The 22,601-nt window shown below is 43.9% G+C and overlaps 1 protein-coding gene and 1 pseudogene across 3 annotated transcripts in view; one reads left to right on the top strand and one right to left on the bottom strand.

Annotated features, from left to right (window-relative positions):
* Positions 1-11,821, bottom strand: part of CPEB2 (cytoplasmic polyadenylation element binding protein 2) — a 64,285-nt gene extending 52,464 nt beyond the window's left edge. For all 3 annotated transcript variants that reach the window (XM_088131604.1, XM_088131602.1, XM_088131603.1), the window contains exons 1-2: positions 10,812-11,821; positions 7,145-7,426 (exon numbers count right to left, since the gene is read on the bottom strand). In XM_088131604.1, the coding sequence (XP_087987730.1) occupies positions 7,145-7,426; positions 10,812-11,333 (804 nt within the window). In that variant the 5' untranslated portion in view covers positions 11,334-11,821. The remainder of the gene's footprint in view (positions 1-7,144; positions 7,427-10,811) is intronic.
* Positions 11,822-11,965: 144 nt separating this feature from the next.
* LOC112541348 (N-alpha-acetyltransferase 10 pseudogene) lies at positions 11,966-15,584 on the top strand (annotated as a pseudogene).
* Positions 15,585-22,601: the final 7,017 nt, after the last annotated feature.

Here is a 22,601-nt window from a genome sequence, read left to right as displayed (position 1 = left end):
GCATCTTCCCGTGTTTAAGATTTGTCCAATCTCTAGGCTGTAGTCTTCTTCCATGTATGTTGGCACAGAGTTCTTAACAATTTAACTGCCTCCTCTCCTGTTGTTTTAACCAATCCAATGAATATTTTCATCTGCTTGTGGTGCTTTCCTACTTGACAGCTGTTCTATTTCTTGTTTGACCTAATTTTCCAGTGAAGTCTGTGATGATAATGTATAATAAATGTATTAGCAAATGATTCTGTTGTTCTATAATTTTGTTAGTAAAGCATTTCATTATGGTCTTTCCATCTTTCTTAAGCTCACTTGTTTCTCTTAGAACTCTTCCATGATTACTCTTCAACAGTCTTATTTCAGTTGAAAATTTTCTGTGATTTTTCTAATCTTCTTAATAAAACCTGCTTTTCTTATTCCCCATTTGTTGACATTCTTGATGAAGGTGTCTTCGTCCTTTTTTGCTTCACTGTGGTCAGTTGTTTTTCTTCTTGCTACCTGATGCTTTCATCATGTCTTTCCTTGACAATCATGACAATACGTTCAGAAAACCACTTGAATCTTTTCCGCTTTGAAATTTTGAGCCTCCCCCCCTCCCATTTTTGCTTTCATGATGTGTCTTGGCTTTTCTCCTCAGGTTCTCTTTTACATAAATAAATGAAGTGTTCTGAATCTGTTCCTAAATTCTGACTGTACGTTCTCCAAGTCAAATCTTGTTGACACCTTTAATCTTCTAAGACAACCAATACCAATAATTCACGGTCTATCCCACCATCAGTACCTGAAACTGCCCTACAACCTGACAGAATCGTACATCCTCATTTTCTGTTTCCTATTATGCTTGTTTTCAGTCTGCATTTATGTTATGTTACCTAAAGCAGATTTTGGCAAAAAGCAAATACAGTGGTACCTCGAGTTACGAATTTAATCCGTACCGTGACTCTGGTTGCAACTCGAATTGGTCGCAACACGAGGCAAATTTTCCCATAAGGTTCAATGTAATTACCATTAATCCGTTCTGGTGTGGAGGACAGGGAGGTGGCTATTGCTTGGAGGGAGAGTCAGGGGCGGAAAAATGGCCGCGGATCACGTGTCAGGGGAGTATAAATGGCCGCGGACGTGTCAGGGGCGGAAAAATGGCCATGGACCACATGTCAGGGGCGGAAAAATGGCTGCGGACCACGTGTCAGGGGTGGAAAAATGGCCGCGGACCACATCAGGGGCAGAAAAATGGCCGCAGACATGTCAGGGGCGGAAAAATGGCCACGGACCACGTGTCAGGGGCGGAAAATGGCCACGGACCACCTGTCAGGGGCGGAAAAATGGCTGCAGACCCCATGTCAGGGGTGGAAAATGGCCACGGACCACGTGTCAGGGGCGGAAAATGGCCGCGGACCATGTGTCAGGGGTGGAAAATGGCCGTGGACCACGTGTCACGGGAGGGAAAATGGCCGCGGATCTGGTTCGTAACTCGAGGTGGTTCGCAACACGAGGTAAATTTTTGGGGCCGGAGCTGGTCATAACACGAAAAATTCGTAAGCAGAGGCGTTCGTAACTCGAGGTACCACTGTAATATTTTTCACAAAACTCTAATAGAGTATCTCTTATATTATTGCATTTACCCAAACCAAATCTTCCTGCAATTCCAGGTTCCTCCATTTCACACTGCACTCACTACATCCTTTCTTGTGACTGTAATATGGGCAGATTGTATGTATGTATGTATGTATTTCTCTGTAGCTGCCCATCTCACTACCGTGACTCTGGTTGGTGTTATGCAGGCCATCCACTAATTTTAATAGGCTGACTCTTGTCCTTTATTAGGTAATAGCTAAGCACATACTTAACAGTGACCTTTTTGAGTATCATCACCAAACCCTGTGCAATGCATCTAAGATTCTCTTATTATAATAGACTTCCATATCAAATATGAAAGGCTGGGGGACAGGTTTAGGCTCACATATCTGCACTGCTATTAACCAAGAAGAAACATTTAAGCATAACTTATGTTTCTATTTTCTCCTTCAAGGAAGCAGCAGCTGCCCGTCTTCATGATTTGCACTGGGGAATAGGTATAGCAGCTTAACTGGTCCCTTTGCCCAAATAAATTCCTCTTCTGTTTTTACCAAACATAAGCTTTTAAAAAATTCAGGAAATCCAGCCACAGACTCCCTGCTTCATGTGTAATTTGACCTTAAGAAAAGTAAACAGAATATGTTTCATAAAAAGCATATGAGCTCCTGCAAAGACTGTTATACATTAGCATTTTATTAACTCAATTGTGGGTTTATTCAATGCGGATTTGAAGAATTCTCTCAACATTTGGCAGACAAAACTGCCCAGGATCGAGAGAGCTGGACTCCAACTGGAGAGCGTCAAAGGAGGACAGTGAGCCCGTCAGTGATCTGGCATAGTTTTGGGTCTGCAAGTCTCAAGGAAGTGGACAGGGCCCCTCTGAAGTGTTAGTTTCACCCCTTCACAGTTAGATCCCTACTACTCATGGCTGGTTAAGGCCCCAGGCCATGATATAGGAGGAGGTTAGATCTGAGCAGTAATCAATGTGGGATATTTCTTCACCTTGGAAGGAGGATGTGGTATGCCCAACCTCATAGCTTTTGCTTGACCCAACTACTTTGGACTTTGCAGACCCATCTCCAACTTTCCTTTTTTAGGAAAGTTTCAGAAACTCTAAAATAGCACAAAAAAAAAAAAAAATTGATTGCCAGTTGGTTTCTAGATGTGATTCAAAGTGTTGCTGACCCTTTAAGGCCCGGCTCCAGACCTGGTTAGCTAAGGCATCTAAGGTCATCTAAATCAGTGTTTCTCAACCTCAGCAACTTTAAGATGTGTGGACTTCAACTCTCAGGATTTCCCAGCCAAGTATGGCTGGCTAGGGAATTCTGAAAGTTGAAGTCCATACATCTTAAAAATTGCTGAGGGTGGGAAACGCTGATGTAAGGGACTGCCATCTCCCATATTCCTCTGCCTAGCCAACCAGATCAAAGAGGATTAACTCCCTCCATATTTTGCTCCTACAAGACTGCCACCTAATGGGACCTTGGAAGTGGGTGTTTCCAGTAGCTGCCCCCTTTGTCTTTAGAACCCCTCCCAGCAAAGACTGCATCAGCTTCACCCCTCTTGGGCTTTTGGAAGACGATGAAAACTTACCTGTTCTGTCTTGCTCAGGAGGAAGGTGTGTTGTAATTGAAGGGGGTGGAGAGTCACCTGTATATGACATTTGCATTTTCTGGTTTCTTTCTTTTTTTTCTTTTGACATCTTTGTATATACTTGAGGTTTGGGGATAATTTTATTTTTATTTTACGTTGACACCCAGACTCTCTGGGAATTCAGAGCATATGAGCAAAATAATATAGAAATATATAAATATCACTAGAAAAGGCATATATTTGAGCTTAGGATATTTTAATTTCTGGGTAATATTTTCAAGCATCACTCACAGTAGTATTTTATCATAAGTTTTATAGTTAACAGTACAGAGCACAGGGCTTATAGCACAGTAGCAGCTGTGATAATATTGTTCCTTTAAATTTCTATTAAATAAATTTTAAAATCTGTATAAAATACTATAAATATGAGATGGGAAGTTATCTTGTATTAATACATTTCATAAAGCCACACTTCATACACCATAAAACTAAGTAGCAGAAGGAACAAAATCAAAGTTTTCATAGTAGTAAAATGTTGTCTTTTCGGTGCCCAGAAATGCATTTGCTTTCAACAGCAATAATAATCTAATCAGTTGTCCAATTTCTGATGCTGAAATTCCACAACACACCCAATATAGTCCCACTGATCAAAAATCTATTTAAAAAAGATTATTTTCCAAATACAGAGATTGTATTTCAACCTGCAGTGAGAAAGCAGCAAACAATACAAACCATGAAATGGAAACACTACCAACATTCTTAAAAGCCCCCAAATTTTGCATAGGGACACAGTCCTCTCTTTCAGCCATCCATATAACATTTCTGTGCCAATCAAATTTCCACACTCTTGGAAAAAAAAAAGTGAGCAATAACATTTTAAGCATTCCTAAAATCCACATGGTTTGCAAGAGGCCCATCACTGAGGATGAGATGCTGGTGCACTGCAACTTTAAAAATGGCTGACATATCAAAGGTGCTGATTTTCTTAAGATTTCAGTCATTTCATCCCCAAAAGCTCTCCCGCTATCACGTGACATTTGGCATTCTCATCTGAGAAACTGGGGGAACTCTGTAAGCTTTTAACTGTTTTTATTTTTAAAAAGTATACTTAATCATGAGTTCCACAATCTGAGGTAGTAACAAAATAGATTAATGGCATTATTTTCTATAGCATTTCTGCTCCTGTGCATGAATGTTGTCAATTAATACAGAGGACAACAATATGCTTGTGGCAGAACTGAAGTCACATAAAACCTTCTTTCTTCCATCTTTGATCCAAAGATACCATAAAATTCTTCTTTGCTTCAACATAATATCCTTAATTTTTGGAGTGATATCACAGAAAGATTTTTTTCAGGCTGGACTACACACCTGACCACTGGCCCTACTTCCTGGAGGCTCCATTACAATTTCTATTTGATGTCTTCATGTGAAATGCATGAAAATACATTTGCGTGAACGGAAATCCCTTTAATGTTCCTTAATTCTAGTCTCGGCTGCAATATATACTACCCTCAGAGCATCAATGTGTTTGTACTGCCTCATTTATAGAAATAAGGAACATTTTCAGTCTTGGAACTGACAATCCACCAGCTCTAAATTCAAAAGATGTTTTAGTATCTCTCAAGCTGATCCATTTCAGCACTGCAAAATGGAAGAAGGGAAATGAAAAAGGAAAGCTAGAATGTATTTCTTAATGAAATAAATAACAGGATGAAATTATGCTGGAAAAAGGTATTTTTCAATACCACATCCACAATAGCGATATACAGTGGGGCAAAAAAGTATTTAGTCAGCCACCAATTGTGCAAGTTCTCCCACTTAAAAAGATGAGAGAGGCCTGTAATTTTCATCATAGGTATACCTCAACTATGAGAGATAAAATGGGGGGAAAAATCCAGAAAATCACATTGTCTGATTTTTAAAGAATTTATTTGCAAATCATGGTGGAAAATAAGTATTTGGTCACCTACAAACAAGCAAGATGTCTGGCTCTCACAGACCTGTAACTACTTCTTTAAGAGGCTCCTCTGTCCTCCACTTGTTACCTGTAGTAATGGCACCTGTTTGACCTTGTTATCAGTATAAAAGACACCTGTCCACAACCTCAAACAGTCACACTCCAAACTCTACTATGGTCAAGACCACAGAGCTGTTGAAGGACACCAGAAACAAAATTGTAGACCTGCACCAGGCTGGGAAGACTGAATCTGCAATAGGCAAGCAGCTTGGTGTGAAGAAATCAACTGTGGGAGCAATAATTAGAAAATGGAAGACATACAAGACCACTGATAATCTCCCTTGATCTGGGGCTCCATCCAAGATCTCACCCCGTGGGGTCAAAATGATCACAAGAACGGTGAGCAAAAATCCCAGAACCACATGGGGGGACCTAGTGAATGACCTGCAGAGAGCTGGGACCAAAGTAACAAAGGCTACCATCAGTAACACACTATGCTGCCATATGCAGTGCCAGATGTGTCCCCCTGCTTAAGCCAGTACATGTCCGGGCCCGTCTGAAGTTTGCTAGAGAGCATTTGGATGATCCAGAAGAGGATTGGGAGAATGTCATATGGTCAGATGAAACCAAAGTAGAATGTTTTGGTCTAAACTCAACTCATCGTGTTTGGAGGAGAGAGAATGCTGAGTTGCATCCAAAGAACACCATATCTACTGTGAAGCATGGGGGTGGAAACATCATGCTTTGGGGCTGTTTTTCTGCAAAGGGACCAGGACGACTGATCCGTGTAAAGGAAAGAATGAATGGGGCCATGTATCGTGAGATTTTGAGTGAACATCTCCTTCCATCAGCAAGGGCATTGAAGATGAAACGTGGCTGGGTCTTTCAGCATGACAATGATCCCAAACACACCACCCGGTCAATGAAGGAGTGGCTTCGTAAGAAGCATTTCGAGGTCCTGGAGTGGCCTAGCCAGTCTCCAGATCTCAACCCCATGGAAAACCTTTGGAGGGAGTTGAAAGTCTGTGTTGCCCAGCGACAGCCCCAAAACATCACTGCTCTAGAGGAGATCTGCATGGAGGAATGGGCCAAAATACCAGCAACAGTGTGTGAAAACCTTGTGAAGACTTACAGAAAACGTTTGACCTCTGTCATTGCCAACAAAGGATATATAACAAAGTATTGAGATGTACTTTTGATATTGACCAAATACTTATTTTCCACCTTGATTTGCAAATAAATTCTTTAAAAATCAGACATTGTGATTTTCTGAATTTTTTTTCCCATTTTGTCTCTCATAGTTGAGGTATACCTATGATGAAAATTACAGGCCTCTCTCATCTTTTTAAGTGGGAGAACTTGCACAATTGGTGGCTGACTAAATACTTTTTTGCCCCACTGTATATAAGTGAAGAACAGGCTGATGCAATGCTTTGACTGGGAATACCATCCATATGCAGAATTTGCCTGCATGGTGATTTGAATTATCATTTGATATTATTTTAATCAAATGAGGAGGCACAGAGAGGGTGAAGCGGAAGTTATGTCTGTGCACATTCATTCATCCATAGTCATACTTCCTTTCTTTCTCAGCTTGCTGTGCTCTTAACCAATCTATTGGAGAGGAGCAATTCCAAGAAGAATGGGGCACACTCTCCTTATATTCCTTCTTTGCCTTTAAATTAAACTCTGGACAGTCTGTTCAGCAAGCTATCTCAAGTGCTGAGAAATCTGAAGTATGAAAAAATCTGCACATTGTGGTGCACCTCCTTTCCCACCCCAATTCTAGCAATAACAGCACTGATACAAGGGGACCTGGAGAGCAACACATAACTTCAGCAGGCTGCAGACTTTTTAGTCTTTAACTTTAGTGACTGAGGAAATTTTTTTTTAATTTAATTTAAATCTAAACCCATGCAAAGTAATTAAGTTACCTTATGCAAAGTAATTTCAATGAGGAAAAAAACCCAGCTATTTTGCTCATTTAAAATAGGATTCAAAGTTGTAGATTGATACCATGCTTACCTGTAAGGGCAAAAGTGGGTTACTGTTGTTGTCTGTTCTGAAAACATTATCCCCAGTCCATGGTTTTGGAGTCAAGGATGAAGCAGAACGAGAAAATTTAGGGGGTGCGATGACATTACCAGAAAATGGCTTCTTTAAGGGAGAGACTTGGTTCACTGTCCCTGGTATTCCCATATTTCCATTTCTACGATGGTCTCGACCGTGTAGGCCTCCCCAGGATATATTTCCTGGGCTCCATCCACCACTCTGAAGATTGCTCCAAGGTGATGGTTTCAGAAGAGGCTAAGGGGGAGGGGAAAAAAGGCATTACTTAAAATTCTGATGTGCATGGGAAAACGCAGCCAGTCCATCTCTAGCAACAATACAACAGCAAAGGAAGTGCTAGACAGCGTTACAGAATAAAACAGAGTTTTGCTTTCCTATACCATCCCTCTAATTCTTCAGGATCAAGGGCATTTCATGGCCATTATACTAATGCAAGCATTCGGCTGAGTTCCTTGTACTGTTTTGTAGCAGAATGCTTAAACCAGCATGAATGGCCAGAGACCAAAACAAATGCATCAGCTTTGAGGGGGGAATGTATCTATTTTGTAAGGCGGGCGTTATCCTTTACTTTGATAACCAAACTAGCTAGATGTGTGGCACAAGACTGCAATTTCCATGGGACTTACTCATGAGTAGTCCCATCGTTGGAGGCTGATAAATATTTCTTAGATCAAATACCACAACTCCTGTCATATCAGATATCTATAAAGAAAAATATTCAAGTATTCCACTTTGTCAAATGCTTTTCTCTTTACCATAGTTACTTGGAAGAAATTCAAGCCAATCAAATGAGCAGTTTTCCTCACAAGCTTGTTAGACATATTTAAAAATTTTATAAAGCAAAAAAAGTACATAAATAATTGAAGATTAAATACAATGAAAGCATTTTAGTGCTAAAGTACTTTTCAGCTGACATAGGAGAAAAAGGGCAAAAAACAAAATGGAAATACACACACACACACACACACACACACACACCCTGAATGATGCTGCAATATTTTATTTCAGACTGTGAAGTAAAATGTGTTCACAATACAATCAATATGGAAATGGTTGCAGATGCGGATGCAAATGTGTTCACAATACAATCAATATGGAAATGGTTGCAGTCCAACTCCAGACATCTCTGGGCATTATCATCGATATACTATAGAAACTTAAAAAGACAAAAGGCTTCTTTCACTTTGTGGGCAAAAAATCCCCTGAAAGTAAAACTACTTCTATAAAAAGGAAAATTGTTTCTGTAATCCTCTCATGATTTGAAAACAGAATGGGTAGTGGTAACCCAGATTATTTAACAATAGTGAGGCCAGAGTGAGTTCTGTGTTTGCACATGCTTCTCAACTGACTCCACACAGAAATCATCATTAGACCACACATTACCAAGTGGGCGCCATCCGTGTCCAGTCTAGCTTTAGCTCCCCTCTCCATGGACCTCTGGGCCCTTGGAAAAATGGGGTTAGCTGAGGTCTGTCAGGCCTCTTGTTTCAAGGAAAAACTACTTCAGCAAGAAAACTTCACATAAAGAAGCTTTGTTAAGAGATCTGTCATAAGACTAGAAGGAAAAACATTCATGCCAGAATATAAGCATAAAGGAATAAATAATATTTGAAGACAAGTGGGATGCAACTGACTGTTTCTTGGACCCCTGAAAATAAAATTAATCTGTTGCAGAAGAATATATAGGACCTTTGCCAGGATATAATTCTTAAACGGCTCCCTTCTAGCCAACTATAAAGTCCCACCTGCAGCAGGAAGAGACAACTCAACTTTTCATGGCATCCATGACTCCTTAGCTGGCAGTTCAGCATTGAAAAATAAAATATAAGCTTCCTTTTAAGGGGTGTATTCAGAGATGAACCGCCACAGCAGTCACCCTGTCAAATTTTGTTCTACCCCTGATGTCAATTCAAATTTCCTGATTCCAAGTTCTTGACCCAAAAAAAAAAAAGGGGTGTGTGTGTCAAAAAGCGAAATTTTAGCCCAGGATACAGTTCTGATACCACTGATCTCATCATCAAACGCCATCCGGCATACAACTAACAGGAGAGCAAATGAAACTTCCAGCCTGGCAATACTCAGCAGTTACTCAGGGAAGTAACTGAAGCCCAAGAAGGGCCCTGCTGGACTAAGCCAAAGACCCATCTGATCCAGCCTTCTGGCCAAGAAGATGCCTGTAGAACAGCAGTGGCCTTCTTCTCCAGGAATTCCAGCTCTATTCAAATCATGCTATCTGTCCTTCCAGCTGTAGCAGCAGACATTTTAAGACCAGCAGCCATGGACAGTGATCCTCCATGAATCTGTCCAGTTGCCTGAAAACCATCTAAATGGGTACCCATCACCACCATCACCACGCAAGTTCTTTGATTTAACAATGTACCAGATAATCTTTGGTGGATTCCCAACTAAAACTGCCATCCTACATTGCAATATTAGTACATTATCACACTATGGCCAACATCTTCCAAGCCACCCAGCCATTGCCAAAATCCAAATAAAACCTACCTTTCCTGCTGCTCATCAATGGTTAGGTGACTCTAGAAGAGGCTGTATCTTAATGGAGCAAAATACAGCAAAAATATCCAGGTCAACTGGCTTGAGAAAAGAGCAAATCAGATGTTCAAAACATCTTCAACATCTGTTCCTACTGTCAATTAACACCTGGGCATGAACAATAACCAGCTATATATTGTAATAATCTACTTTTGTAGGACCTCTTTGCACATTAATAAATTCCAGGGGAAACCCTTTCAGCATTAAACACTACATATGTAACACTGACAGCCATCTGTGACATACACACTTCTCGTGTGTTGTTTTCACACCATGCACACATGCCGGGAAGAAACTACTGATTACCTAATACCCACAATCAATGCAAAGAAATCCAGAATGACCTTTATTTATTTATTAAATTCTGTATTGCCTTTTCTCCTTATGCTCTTCTTGGGCGGTGCCCAGCTAATTCTATCCAAGTACAACTACGGCAATAAAACAGACAAAAATGATTTGATCTGGTCCAGAAAATATCTGCAGCCAGGCAAACCTCTTAAGGAGGGCTGTCCACACCTGAATTGCCACTGAAGAAAAAAAAAAAATCTCTTTTTGCTTGATAATATATTGCCAATACATATTTAAAGTACTGAGAATTGCCATGTTGCAATTTTGAGGATTATTTCGGATTTCTGGTCCTCCCACCTAGAGAAGCTACGACTGTCAGAAAAGTCACAGCATCGCCGCCAGGGCGCTGGGTTGGAGGGGGCAAGCTGGGCAGGGCATCCCACTCCCCAAAGCGCCAGGTTCCAGCAGCGAATTGGGGCACTTCAGCCTGTCAAACAAAGGACACCGATTCGCCCCCAGACCGGGAGCTCCAAGGGGCGTCTCTCCCTCTTTCCACCCAACCTGCAGTGCATAGGCTGGCAGCGAAAGCCGATTTTCGCCCCTTTCGCGGGAGCGAAACTCTCCGGCTACCGTTGCCCCACGGAGACTGTCCGTCCCAGGGAGGACGCCGCGAGGTCCTTTCCCCCACCCCAGAAGGGCTTCTCCGCGCGGCCGCGAGCCTGCGCCTCTGAAGGGCGCAGGGGCCCCAGAGCCGCAGGAAGGCACCTCTCCCCGGACCCACCTGGTGATGGTTGTAGGAGTTCCTCTGCTGCAGGAAGGCCGCGGCCGCGGCCGCCACCGCCGCCTGGTGCTGCTGCGGGCTGGCCGGGGAGCGGCGGCTGGGCTGCGGCGGGAGAGGCATCGGCGGGGCGGGCGCGGGCGAGAAGGGGCCGCCGAAGGGCCCGGGGGCGGTGGCGGGGGCCGAGAAGCTCTGCAGGAACGCTGGGCCCAGCGAGGACGGCAGGCCGCCGCCGGGCGCGTAGAAGCCGCCACCGCCGCCGTCCGAGGCCTCCGGGCTGGGCGGCGGAGCCAGGGCGGCGCTGGCGGGGGGCGGCGGCGGGGAGGCCGCCTGCACCGACCACGCCGCGCCGAAGCCGGGCAGCGCCGGCGGGGGCGAGGGGGCCGCCGCCGGGCCGGCGCCGTGGTGGGAGCCGGGCAGGTCGGGGCTGGGCAGGCTGCCGAAGCCAGGGTCGCGCCCGCCGCCGGGCAGGAGGCTGCCCGCCCCGCCCAGCAAGTGGCCGCCGCCGTTGGGGGGGGACTCCATGGGGATGGGCAGCGGTCAGCGGGCGGCGGGGACGCGCGGGGGCAGCGCGCCCCGCATGGGGGTCCGCCCGAGCCGCTCCGGCCCCGCTCAGCCCGGCGGCGGGCCGGCGCTCGACGGTCTCCGGGCCTCGGGCGGCCGGCAGGCAAGCACGCTCCGCTCCGGCACAAAGGCGGCGCTCGGGGAGCGCGGGTTCCGGCCTCGGCGCCGCTCAGCCCCCGGGCCCCGGCGGTTGGCGGCTCATGGCTCGAGGCTGGGCGGCGCAAGGACGGGCGGGGAGCGGGCCGTGCGCAACCGCCCGCGATGCTTTCCCCGGGCGAAGGGAGAGGGCGCCGCAGCCCGACTCCCGCCGCGACCCTACATCCGCCGCGCGCGCCCGGACCGGCGCAGGAGCTCCAAGGCGCGGCTGCCGGCGCCGTCCGCCCAGCCTCTCCCGCTGCCCTGCAAGCGCCTGAGTTGGCGGCGCCGGCGCCGGCCGCCCGCTTAAGAACCCCGGAACTGTCGTCACGCGGTCGCCCCTCGGAGCCCCGCCCGGGGGAGCCCCACCCCGCCTCGCCTGCCCCAGAGGCGGCGCCTGAGCAAAGCGGCCACGCGCCGGACGCGTCCTCGGCGTTTCAGGGGTGCGTCTGCGCAGGCGCCTCCCGCGGGAGGGTTGTGGCTCCCTCTCACGGGGTGTTAGCCCCCTCCGCATCTGCTGGCGGCTCCTGGAGATCGAGGGGGGCTTCTGCCCCCGCCCCCTGGGATCAGTGCAGGCTGCTGCCAAGCCCCGTTTGGTGCCGGCCCGTGGAGGATGGTTCTGCTCCCTGCGAGGGGCTTCCCCGAAGAGGAGGACTTCCTATTTGGGCCCCAGAAAAACAGGCATGGGGCTCCGGGGCCTTCCCGACCCCCCATCATCACCGGGGCCCCAGAGACCTAGCACCCGTGTTTGGTCTCCCAGCTGCAAGAAGAGCCTTGGCTGCTGCTGGGCACCCCTGGTAACCTCACCCTCGCCCTTGGTCTGGAAAGGGCAGCTGGCCAGAACAGGGTGGCAGCTTCCGGGGGGGGGGGGGGGGGCTGGCCGTGGCAGTGGTCCCCTCCGCCAGCTGCCGGTTAGCTGAGCCCACCCCAAGGTTTTTCTTTGAACGTAGGTAACCCCAAGCCTTGGGAACCCGGACAGCAGACCGTGCTCACCAGAAGCACTCCAGTCATTCTCTTCATCCTGGCTTTTCTTGGCTGAATGATCTTTGAAAGAATCCGATTTTATACTGTTGTAATTTATTAGGCTTTATAAGTCCCCCACGGAGGAAGTGCTGTAAGAATGTGTTAAATCATATGTTACCATCTGCCTTTCATGGTTTTGGAAATGGTGAGCTCAACTGTGGTGTCTTTGTCCATGAAACTGGATGTGTTCTCAGTCTAGCTTACCCCCTGGTGTCTAATTTATTCTCTTGTAATATCCATCTGTAAGCAGAATCCAGGCTAAAAAATTCATAGATTTTGCTTTTTTTAATTGATCCATGAGAAGAAAATATTCAAAATGCATAGGTCTATTATCTGGAGTTAAATATTGCATAGAAAATTTAGAAAAGGCTTCACTGGTTATGGGTGTTAAATGTATAATCCTGTTCACTCATCATCTTGCGTGTGTGACTCTGCATCTCTACCCTCAAGGCAAAACAATCACACCATAGTTTCACCTGGAAACAATCATGTCTTTTTTTCCCAACTACTCATGACTTTTTTCTAGATTAATGTACCTTGATGATTGTAGTTACCATATCATAGGGATGAACATGCAAGAATGCAACCTCCTTTGCTTGCCAGGGATGAAATATTATTGGATGAATACTACTACTATAAATACAGATGAAATACTAATCCTATCATGAACTCAATTCTCTTGCATTGCTGAGGATGAGAACAGCAAGGCTGTGGGCTACACGTAAGCAAAATGAAGGAAGACCACAATATGCTTCCCATGGACACATCACATTGCTGGTGTTCAGGCATTCCCATTGTCACCTGAGGCTAGCTGAAAAGCAGATGGACCAGCTTCCTGGATCATGATTGAGAGCTTCAGGGCCAAGTTTGTCTCACTGCATGTGTGCACGAGTAATCAAACCGCATTACACCCCTATTCCAACAACTCCATCCCCAGATAAATGAAGTGGAGCCCAATATTATGCCTTCATATGCTGTGAAGTGTGATTGACTCTGATGGGAAAGAAGTGCAGAGGCAGGCAGAACCAAAGGAGAAGGGAGAACACTCCTTGCTGAACAAGATTGAGAACAAGGCAGTGGCCCCAAAATCAATGATGTGGGCAAGTGTTGCTGGGATGAAAGATGCCCAGGAACTCTGATGTGCACTGAATCAAGGGCTCAGGACAGTGGGAACAGCAAAAACTTCTGTGAGGCCACAGAACACAGAGGTCATGGACAGCTCAGAGGCAAGACCTTTGGCCGTGCTGTTCACTTTCTTGCAGTTGGATGTGTGTCCTTCAAGACATGATTGACCTGTCCTTGGCCAGAGGTTAGACCTCTACAGATGGATTGGAAATAAACATTTTGGAACCAAACAAAAGAGAATGGTCTCAACTGGCTGACCTTGTTTTCAAGCAACAATTCCAACCGCTTTGCCATGCTTGCAAAACCAGAAAAAATGGAGGTTTACTAAAATTGTAAGTGAATGTGTCAAGTCTGTCCCTTAAATGCACCTGGGTATTATGGCCCTGCTAGACCATGGCCAGGGACATCTAGGGACAGTAGTCTTGGCATGGGTGATTCCAATACTGGTGGAGCCAAGGACTCCACTCTGGCTGGGGCTGTTTGGCAACTGCACCCACTGATGGCCCCTCAGACTCTCAAGTCCAGCCACCCAGTCCAAAACTGAGGTGTGTGATAAAATTTCAACAACAGAGAGCAGAACTCTGTAGATCAAAGAGATTTGCCAATAAGTAAAGCTGCTGTAATTCCATTTATAGTTGCTGTCTTAAGATACTGGTATTAGGTGGGTGGGTAGATATGCCTTCAAGTCCATTTTTTGTTTTTAAATTCCTGGTGACTGGACAAGTCCCTGCAGTTTCTTGGCAAGATTTCAGAAGTGGCTTGCCATTGCCTGCTTCCTAGGGCTGAAAGAGAGAGACCAGCCCAAGGTCATACTGCTGGCCTTGTGCCTAAGGTAGGACTAGAACTCACTATCTTATTGGCTGGCAGTCAGGAGTGCCAACATAGAAAACTAGGTTAGATGAATGGGCATGACTGAAATGTAATATGGTTGATGCATCCTACGATGAAGAAATTCACCATGTCATCCACCATCATCTGAAATTGGAACAAAGGCAGTACTGGGATAATATTACTGCAGAATTGCAGGATGCTATACACTGATGAGCATACCAGACTATGTATACTGTATTGTGCCATCTTGAGGGTCACACATATGGTAACACTTCCAGGAGTCGTACCTTTGTACATTCCAGCACTGAATGTTTAAACCAATGGAAATAATATTTGCACCAATTATATAATCACCAAGAACCTGATAACTCTTTGCAGAATCACCTCACAACTCAGACCCTTCTGATGAATCAAAAGCAGAGGAGGTGCCAAGCACTGGAGAGATCAAAGAGCCTACAAAATGATTAAAGCAAGGCAAAGCAGCTGGGTGCAATGAGATCACAGCACAGAAGTCAGGAGGTTACAACAGCTGTGTAGTACAAGAAAAGAAGGTTGCCTCAACATCTGAAGTGAACATAGGTGCCACCACGGCTGCTATTGGTTCACTCATCTGTTGCTTATGGTGAAAGCCTAACAATCCCATATACACCACAGTGGGAAGATTTCAGTCCTGGATACTACCATTACTACTACATGGGGCTGAACCATGGATGCTCCTGCAGCCAGAGATCTAAAAATGGAAACTTTCCAAATGCTTTGTCTCCATAGGATTCTTGGTGTCACGCTGATGTACCACTTAAGAAATGAAACCATCCATCAGGAATGTTGCAGCCAGCCAAAAGTAGCCAGTGAAATACAAAAACAGTGTCACTTTTGCAGAATGGAACTAATTGGCTACCCATACAAGTATTCTGGAGAAGATGCCTCATGGATGGAAGGTTCAGTGCAAGGTACCTGGATAAGGCAATCTGAAATTGATGTAGCCCATTGCAGGCTGAATTTGAATCAAGCTAAAATCACATCAGTGGACAAGGCACTTTGGTGAAACATTTTATCAAGCATGAATGCTTGATAAAAAGTTTCCATTTTTAGATCTCTGGCTGCAGGAGCATCCATGGTTCAGCCCCATGTAGTAATGGTAGTATCCAGGACTGAAATCTTCCCACTGTGGTGTATATGGGAATGTTAGGCTTTCACCATAACCTTGTAGCGCCCTCAGCAACATATTGGTTGTAAAACCATACTTAACCAATTGTGCTGTAGGGAGATCAAGTTCAATAATTATGAGTTTTAGCCATTATTGGACAGTTATCTCTGAAGATCATGGTTCAAACATTGTAAGTACGTTGATTTAGGGAAATTGATCACTTAGAAGAAACTGAATGTCAGATTTAACTCAACAATAACATTGCTGATAATCTGAGAAGGTTATTCTGCCTTCATTATCTGATGACTTAAAAGCAGCTAACTTAAGATTCATGTTTAAACAAGGTTCAGAAAATTACATCCCTTTTGAATTTTAAAAGTAGAAACCATAATTAAGTGTAAAATGTTGACACATGCAAACAGTAGCTATGATGAATAGGAATAAACATAACTTGTGCTCAAGTAAATCCTATCTCAGTATTGTCCTGAAGTTATTTGAGAGTCTTAATAAGTCTATAATAAGAAACATTTAGGGGGGGTTGTCAAAAGGTTTTTGACAAAGTATTTCCCCAAAGGATACTGAACATTTAAGTAAAAAGAGATGAGCAGTGTCAGCATTCTTCTACACATCATTTTCTCCTGTGCTGAATAATAGAAGGAAGTAAGTGACCATTTACCATCTCAAGAAATGAAGAGGAGTGCAATGTTTTTTGAAGTTCCCAGTCTTTTGCTTGCCCTGACAATAATCAATACAAGAGAAAGTTAAATGGCAAGTAATTTCAGGTGATCTCTGCAGGGCAGGTAGTGGGGCCCCACCTCTTGGCAACCACCTTCCTGATGCTTTAAAAAGATTCTGTTAATTAAAATAAATGGGAAACAAAGCATCACCCTCTACTATCTTCCTCCTTAAGTATAACTCTGACCCACCCACCATTTTTCTTAACTGTAAACTCACCATTTTATTTGGAAGAGAAATAAGCTCCCTACAAAAAAAGTGGGATCAAGGGGAGCCGCTAGGCATGGTGCTTTGACATATGGTAAGTAGAGTCTTTGGATTAGTAACCCCACTGTGGTTTGGGAAATAGGCAAGCATCAGTGTGCTTTAAGAGTGCTTGCAACCTGCTGACCCAAGCTGGCCTTTCCTGTTGCACGAGAAGGACCTGTGCACTGTGCCTTTCCCCCATCTACTGTTGACTTTTGAAATATTACTGCAGTAGGGTGGGGGAAAGCCCTCTGGAACACATTTATGGTGATGAACCCTGAATGCACAACTCTCTAAGATGCTAATGAGCAACTTCTTGTAGATTTGTTGCAGGAACAGCCTGAAAATTAAGGAGCTAAACAACTTAGTGGCTGGAACTCCAAAGCAGGAATACTCACCCTGCAACGTTTTCTTACCTGCCCCGCCTGTCTTTCCTAAAATGCAGCAAACAGGTTGCCTCTTTGGGCCAAAACTAGATACAGTGGGGGAGATCTATGTGTAGAATTGGATAATTGCATATCTAGATTTAGACTGTGTGTGAGAAAATTGGTGGGACAGTGACTTAAAAGTGCAACACAGAAATGGAGGAGGGCACTAAATTTGTCTTTTGCCATGCTCTGCCCTAACTGCTTATTTGCAGTTGTTTTTCTGTCCATGGCACTTCACTAGTATCATCTGTTTGACCATTTGTGCCAGGAAAACTCTTCCTCCTCTCATAGAAGGCATCTATGATCAGTGTTGTCATTGGAAACATCAGTGAGCAAAGTGGCCAGAACAAACTGAGATGTGATCAGCTGGCCTTTTGATCCAGGTCAAAGTGGGCTGGTCTTCCAATGCTTCTGTTCTTGTTGCACAGTGATTGTGATCCTCAGTCCCCATCCAGAACTTCCATCCCAGGGCAATTGAAGGAGCATCATCTTTTCTGTAGCCCAGAGGAGTGGAATAAGCCCTTCACACTTTTGTTCATGTCTGTTGGATTCTGGTATCCAAGACTCTTTGTGCTGCTGCCTATGTTAATTCCTGCCTATGTCAAGCCCCACGTGACTGGCAAGACCAAAGAAGAAAGGATAACACAGATTTCTCTTTAATGCTAATCTGGGATAAATACAGAATTTTGGAAAGTAAATTCCTACTCTTAGTTATACTGTAGTAAGTTAATTAAGGTGGAGTTTCGAGAAAGATCTTTCTTCCTGGAGAAATGTGCCTTCCGACGCCATGCTGGGAATATCATGGAACACTTCCAATCCAGAGAATTTATTTCTGGAAATCACTGAACCCACCTTAGAATGGGGGAAGGAAAGAGAAGAGGACAACTAGCAGCAATGTGGATAAACTCAGTTACAGTGGTGATGGGGGCACTGTTGGAAGACCTGAAGAACCAGGTTGGGACAGATCATCATGGAGAAAATGTATCTATGTGGTTGCTGAGTGTCAACACCAACTTGATGGTGTATAATCAATCAAAATCAAGGCAAAAGTCATACTGTGGCTGGGGCAAGGGAGGAGCTATAAAATAATACATTTTAAGCTTGGTAAGGCTTTGGATTCCTATTTGCAAAAGTCCTTGGCAGCTTCATCCTTCAGGAATAAGAACAAATATAAATTATCTTGGTTTCTTTTCTTGTTGAAATGTCTGGTGCTATTTTAATGTATACTTCTGTAATTTGCCCTGATAAATTTCTCCTGAATAGCTGAATTTAAATCTGTGCATCAAGTATTTATTGATGAGTACAGTAATTAAGGATAAGATGATCTGGCTGCTTTAGAAGCACTGATTTCCTAACTCTGAAAACCCATTTTGTGATGCTGGTAGTTCTGTTCTTTAGAGAACCCCAATATTGCTTTCAGCATTAAATCTATCCTGTAACACTGGATGCAAATAGGGAACATAATATTAATGCTGCATTTATGTTACGCAGTCTTGTGTCTAGTAATACTGTAATAAAATAGAGGATTTTTTTAGAATTGGTCTCATATTTTTCTGGCCCAATGTTCCTCTCTATCAATTCCACATAGCAGACTTATCCCCTTTATTTTGGGATAAAATCCAGTGAATAAAATTTGCCCAAACAAAGTGCAACCCTTTGGGTTGTACTGGGTGTCCCTAAAGCAGAGGTGGGTCACCAGTGGCCCTAAAAGTCCCAGCACTGGCCAGGTTGGCTGAGGCTGCTTTTGAACTGGAGCAACTGAATCCTAAGACCTTTCATAGTTGGCTAGATGAGTTCATTTTGAAAGGTTTTCATTCTAGCAAAGCTGGTCCAAGACGTTTTGTAAACTTTGAGTGGTTTGCAATAAACACAATGAAAAAGAAATAATAGAATTTGAATTAAAACATATCCAATAAAATCAAATAATATACAAAATAAAGATACCATACAAGCTAGACAAGGTTGGCCTTCCTATAGACATCTCAAGATTGCACAGTTTATTTGCCTGTTCTTATCCTCCTAGGAAACATCAGAGATAGATAGGCTTAGAGATAGTAAGCGGTCAAAGCAGATAAGCTTTGATTTTAGACCAAGGTATCTGTCCTCAAAACCCATCACTCGAATTGTGCCACTCTGGCACTCCCCTTAGTTTGTATAGCCTTACTGCTGCTGGGGTTGCACATTCTGTAGTGTATCTCATGCCTGCCGCAGAAGGCCTCGCAAGGGGCCTTTTGGGTCCCCCCAAAAGAGAAGCTGTGTTCTCCATCCCTGTTTTCCTTGTTGATGAGTTGTGTAGCAGCTGCCAAACGTATCAGAATGCAAAGGTGGCAGTAATGGAAAAGAACTCTGGCTGGTGCTGGTCTTGTAGACCTCACCTTTGATCTATGGGAGGCTGGGAGGTGTGAAGGCCTTTCTATAAGAATTATCCATCCCAGGGTTCTTCCTTGTGGCCAAGCTAAAGTGCTGTCCATAAGGCCTTGAGTTGGTAGAAAACTGGCCAGAATAAAATTTGTTGCACCCTGCTGGTGATCCCTATCCTGTGATAGATACGATGCTAGCAAAGGCCCATTAAGCAGAGGAGTTGTTTCCCTCCCTCCCACAAATATCACCAGCTGGTGGGAAAACAGCCCTCAGTCATTCTCTTATGCAAGCTGAGGCTGGGAAGCATGTAAACGAGAAATAACTAATCTGGCAGGTTTAGCCATCTGTCAAAACTCATTCTGGCCTTGGGCAAGTGTTTTGTGTGAGTTGGTTCAAAGGATGCCTGACTATCTGCTGATAGCCTGGTTAGGCACAATTCCTGAAGATGCTCAAATGGTTTTTGAAAGCACTCCAAAAAACAGATGACTGGCTATAGGGATGGGGTATGCCATGAGGGGGCAGAGAAAGGCAGGGCTGTCCACTGCTTTGCTACACAACTCCCATCTCCAGAATCACTTGACTGGTGAATCCCCTCAGATTGTATCCATGGCAAACCTGTGTGGAAATAAGGAGAAAATCCTACTTTACCCCAGGTACAGCTAAAGATGACTTAAAGCTGCCTCAGGTAGGACCTGGGGTCCATGAGGACACAGCATAAGGACACGGTAGGAAAAAAAGATTTCTGGGACATGCTCATTGATGAAAGTGAGGAAAAGTTGTAAGAGACACATGTGAGCTGAAATGAGAAATGGTTACCAGCATCTCCAAGTAATCTGCTTGTACCACCACAATAAAATTAACTGAAATAAAATGCCATCATTCTGGGGCTGTTTCACCCCACTGACTTGATTGGGCTCCCATTTCCATAGCTGCAGAGCCCTCTGAGGCAGTCAGAATTATGGTCATTGGGACAGTGCTTACTCACAGCAATTGTCAATCAATGTGCTCCCATTGTTTTTGTCAATGCACAGTAAGAGTTTAATTGTGTATACTGTATGGTCTCACAAGAAAGAAGTTCATTGCTTCATTGTTGCTTTGAAGAATGTATATTTAAATTGTCCCCTTCTGTAGAATACACAGCTACTCCCTGTCATTCCTCATCCCTGTTATGTCCTAAAAATGTTTACTAGTATAACTGTGCAGGCTGGTGTGGCTCTCCAACCATTCATATGGGGCAGCATCTAACTTATGGGGTGTTTTAATCTTTTCTTAAACTGTGGAGGAGAAATTGCACTGGACTTTACATCCCAAGTAAGCCCAAATCAGTTTAAAAAACATGGTGCATTTGAGCTGTATGGATCAAGGCCCCGATAATCTTTGACCTGCATCCTGACAAGGAACACAGAGTGAACAATGTTGGGTTAAGTCATACGGTCAAGTCAACATCTTTCTCTGGAGAGAATCTTCTGCTGTGAGTACATAGACTCCAATGACAATCAGCTTTCATGCTTCCAACATACATTTACCTCCCACTATGAGTTCTTTGCCCCCAATCTTGACCTTTTACAAGCTCTTCTACTCTGGCCATGTGGTCCAGATGGCATAACCCTGTCAAGGGAAGCAGCTGACAATGATGCTCAGCGATTAGTAATCACAGGCTGAAATTAGCCAGACTTGCTGCAGACTCTGCTAATAGGGAACCAGCCAGCTGCCCATGATGAGAGATTGTCTTACAGATTATGGTATATTGGCTGTGAGTTGGGGAAAGAATTGGGGATAACGTATTTTCCTCTCTTTCTTATTGAAATATCCTGTATTCATTTAAAGTCTGAATTTTAAATCTTCTAGACGTAGTTTTCAAATCCCACAAGCATAAATAATTTTTCATCATAGTGGAAAAAAGGCTATATTTGTTTTTTCTTTTTTTTGCCTGTTATCCTCAACAGTCAAAAATACTTTGCTTCAAACATATATGAATTTTGATTTGTTTATGTAATTGCTCTTAAGCAGCTTAGATGAATAAACATGGGGTTCAAATAACAATTAAAAGAAGATAATTAAATATAAAAGCCTACCTCCTTTTTTAAAAAAAACATGCATTTATTAATATTTTTAAAAAAATAAGAGAGGGAAAAAAGTGACCAAGCAAGCAAAAGGAGAAAAGGGGGAAAAAATAGTTGATATAGAAATGTCTATAAGTGGACAAAGGAATTATCAAGATTGTACAGTTTGTGCTCAGGGTATCACTTGATGAGAAGTTAACCATAAAAAACTAAAATACATTAAATTATTAGTTTATCAAATCCATAGTAAGGATTTGATGAGCTAAGTGCCCAAATCTCTACTATTTGTTGTTTAAGAATACAAAGAAGAAGAAAAAGAATTACTACTGAAAACATTATAGATAGATAATAGTTTCTAACTTCCCCTTTGTTGTACTCCAACTAATGTACAATATTTATAGACATTTAAATTTTTTGTGCGCTTCTGATTTCAATTCTTTAGTCAGTTCTTTTTCCCCTTAAAAATCATACCCTAAATTCATATATTTGCCTTGCAAACACAGTATGCATGGAAGCCATTGCCTCACTCTTTTTTAACCTGTGTCACATCTATGATGCATGTTAGAAAGGGGTGGGTCTTCAATCGTGCAGACATGGCCATCATCTTGACTTTTTTTTACTGTCCCCATGGTTGCCCTTGTCTCCATAAAGAATCAGTCTACCCTGCACAATCTGGTTGGCAATGGGTCCTCCAGATGCCTGCTCCTGGATGGGCCAAAGGGGCAGAAACCAGGGAATGGGGTTCTCGGGCTGCTGCCTCCTTTTCAACAGCCAGCTCCTGAGATCAGTGTAGCTTCTTCCCTGTATCCCTCTGGAAGCAAATGGAGCCATCCTCTTCAGCAGGGCATTTGGGGAGTGAGTTTTCATGGAAGAGAGCAACAGGCTTTGGAAGACTGCAACGTTGCACTGAGTTTACAGATGCTTTAATGTATGCAGGTTGTAAGCCAGCTAGCGTTGTTCAAGCAAGTGGCATACTAATTACTGAAACAAACAAACAAACAAACAGATAAAGACTGAAACAAAATGCAAAGCACACTTACATATCTTGTTGCAAATATTTTTAAAAAGAACACGTTTTTCCTATCCTGCTAATGAGAACGGATTTTCTGAATGGCTTCAAGGGCTGACACCAGAT

This window comes from Python bivittatus, unplaced genomic scaffold (assembly GCF_059951505.1).
Source record: "Python bivittatus isolate LINGU-HERP-01145 unplaced genomic scaffold, Pbiv_v1 ctg000960_np1212, whole genome shotgun sequence".
Taxonomy (NCBI): domain Eukaryota; kingdom Metazoa; phylum Chordata; class Lepidosauria; order Squamata; family Pythonidae; genus Python; species Python bivittatus.
This window is presented reverse-complemented; position numbering and strand designations above follow the sequence as displayed.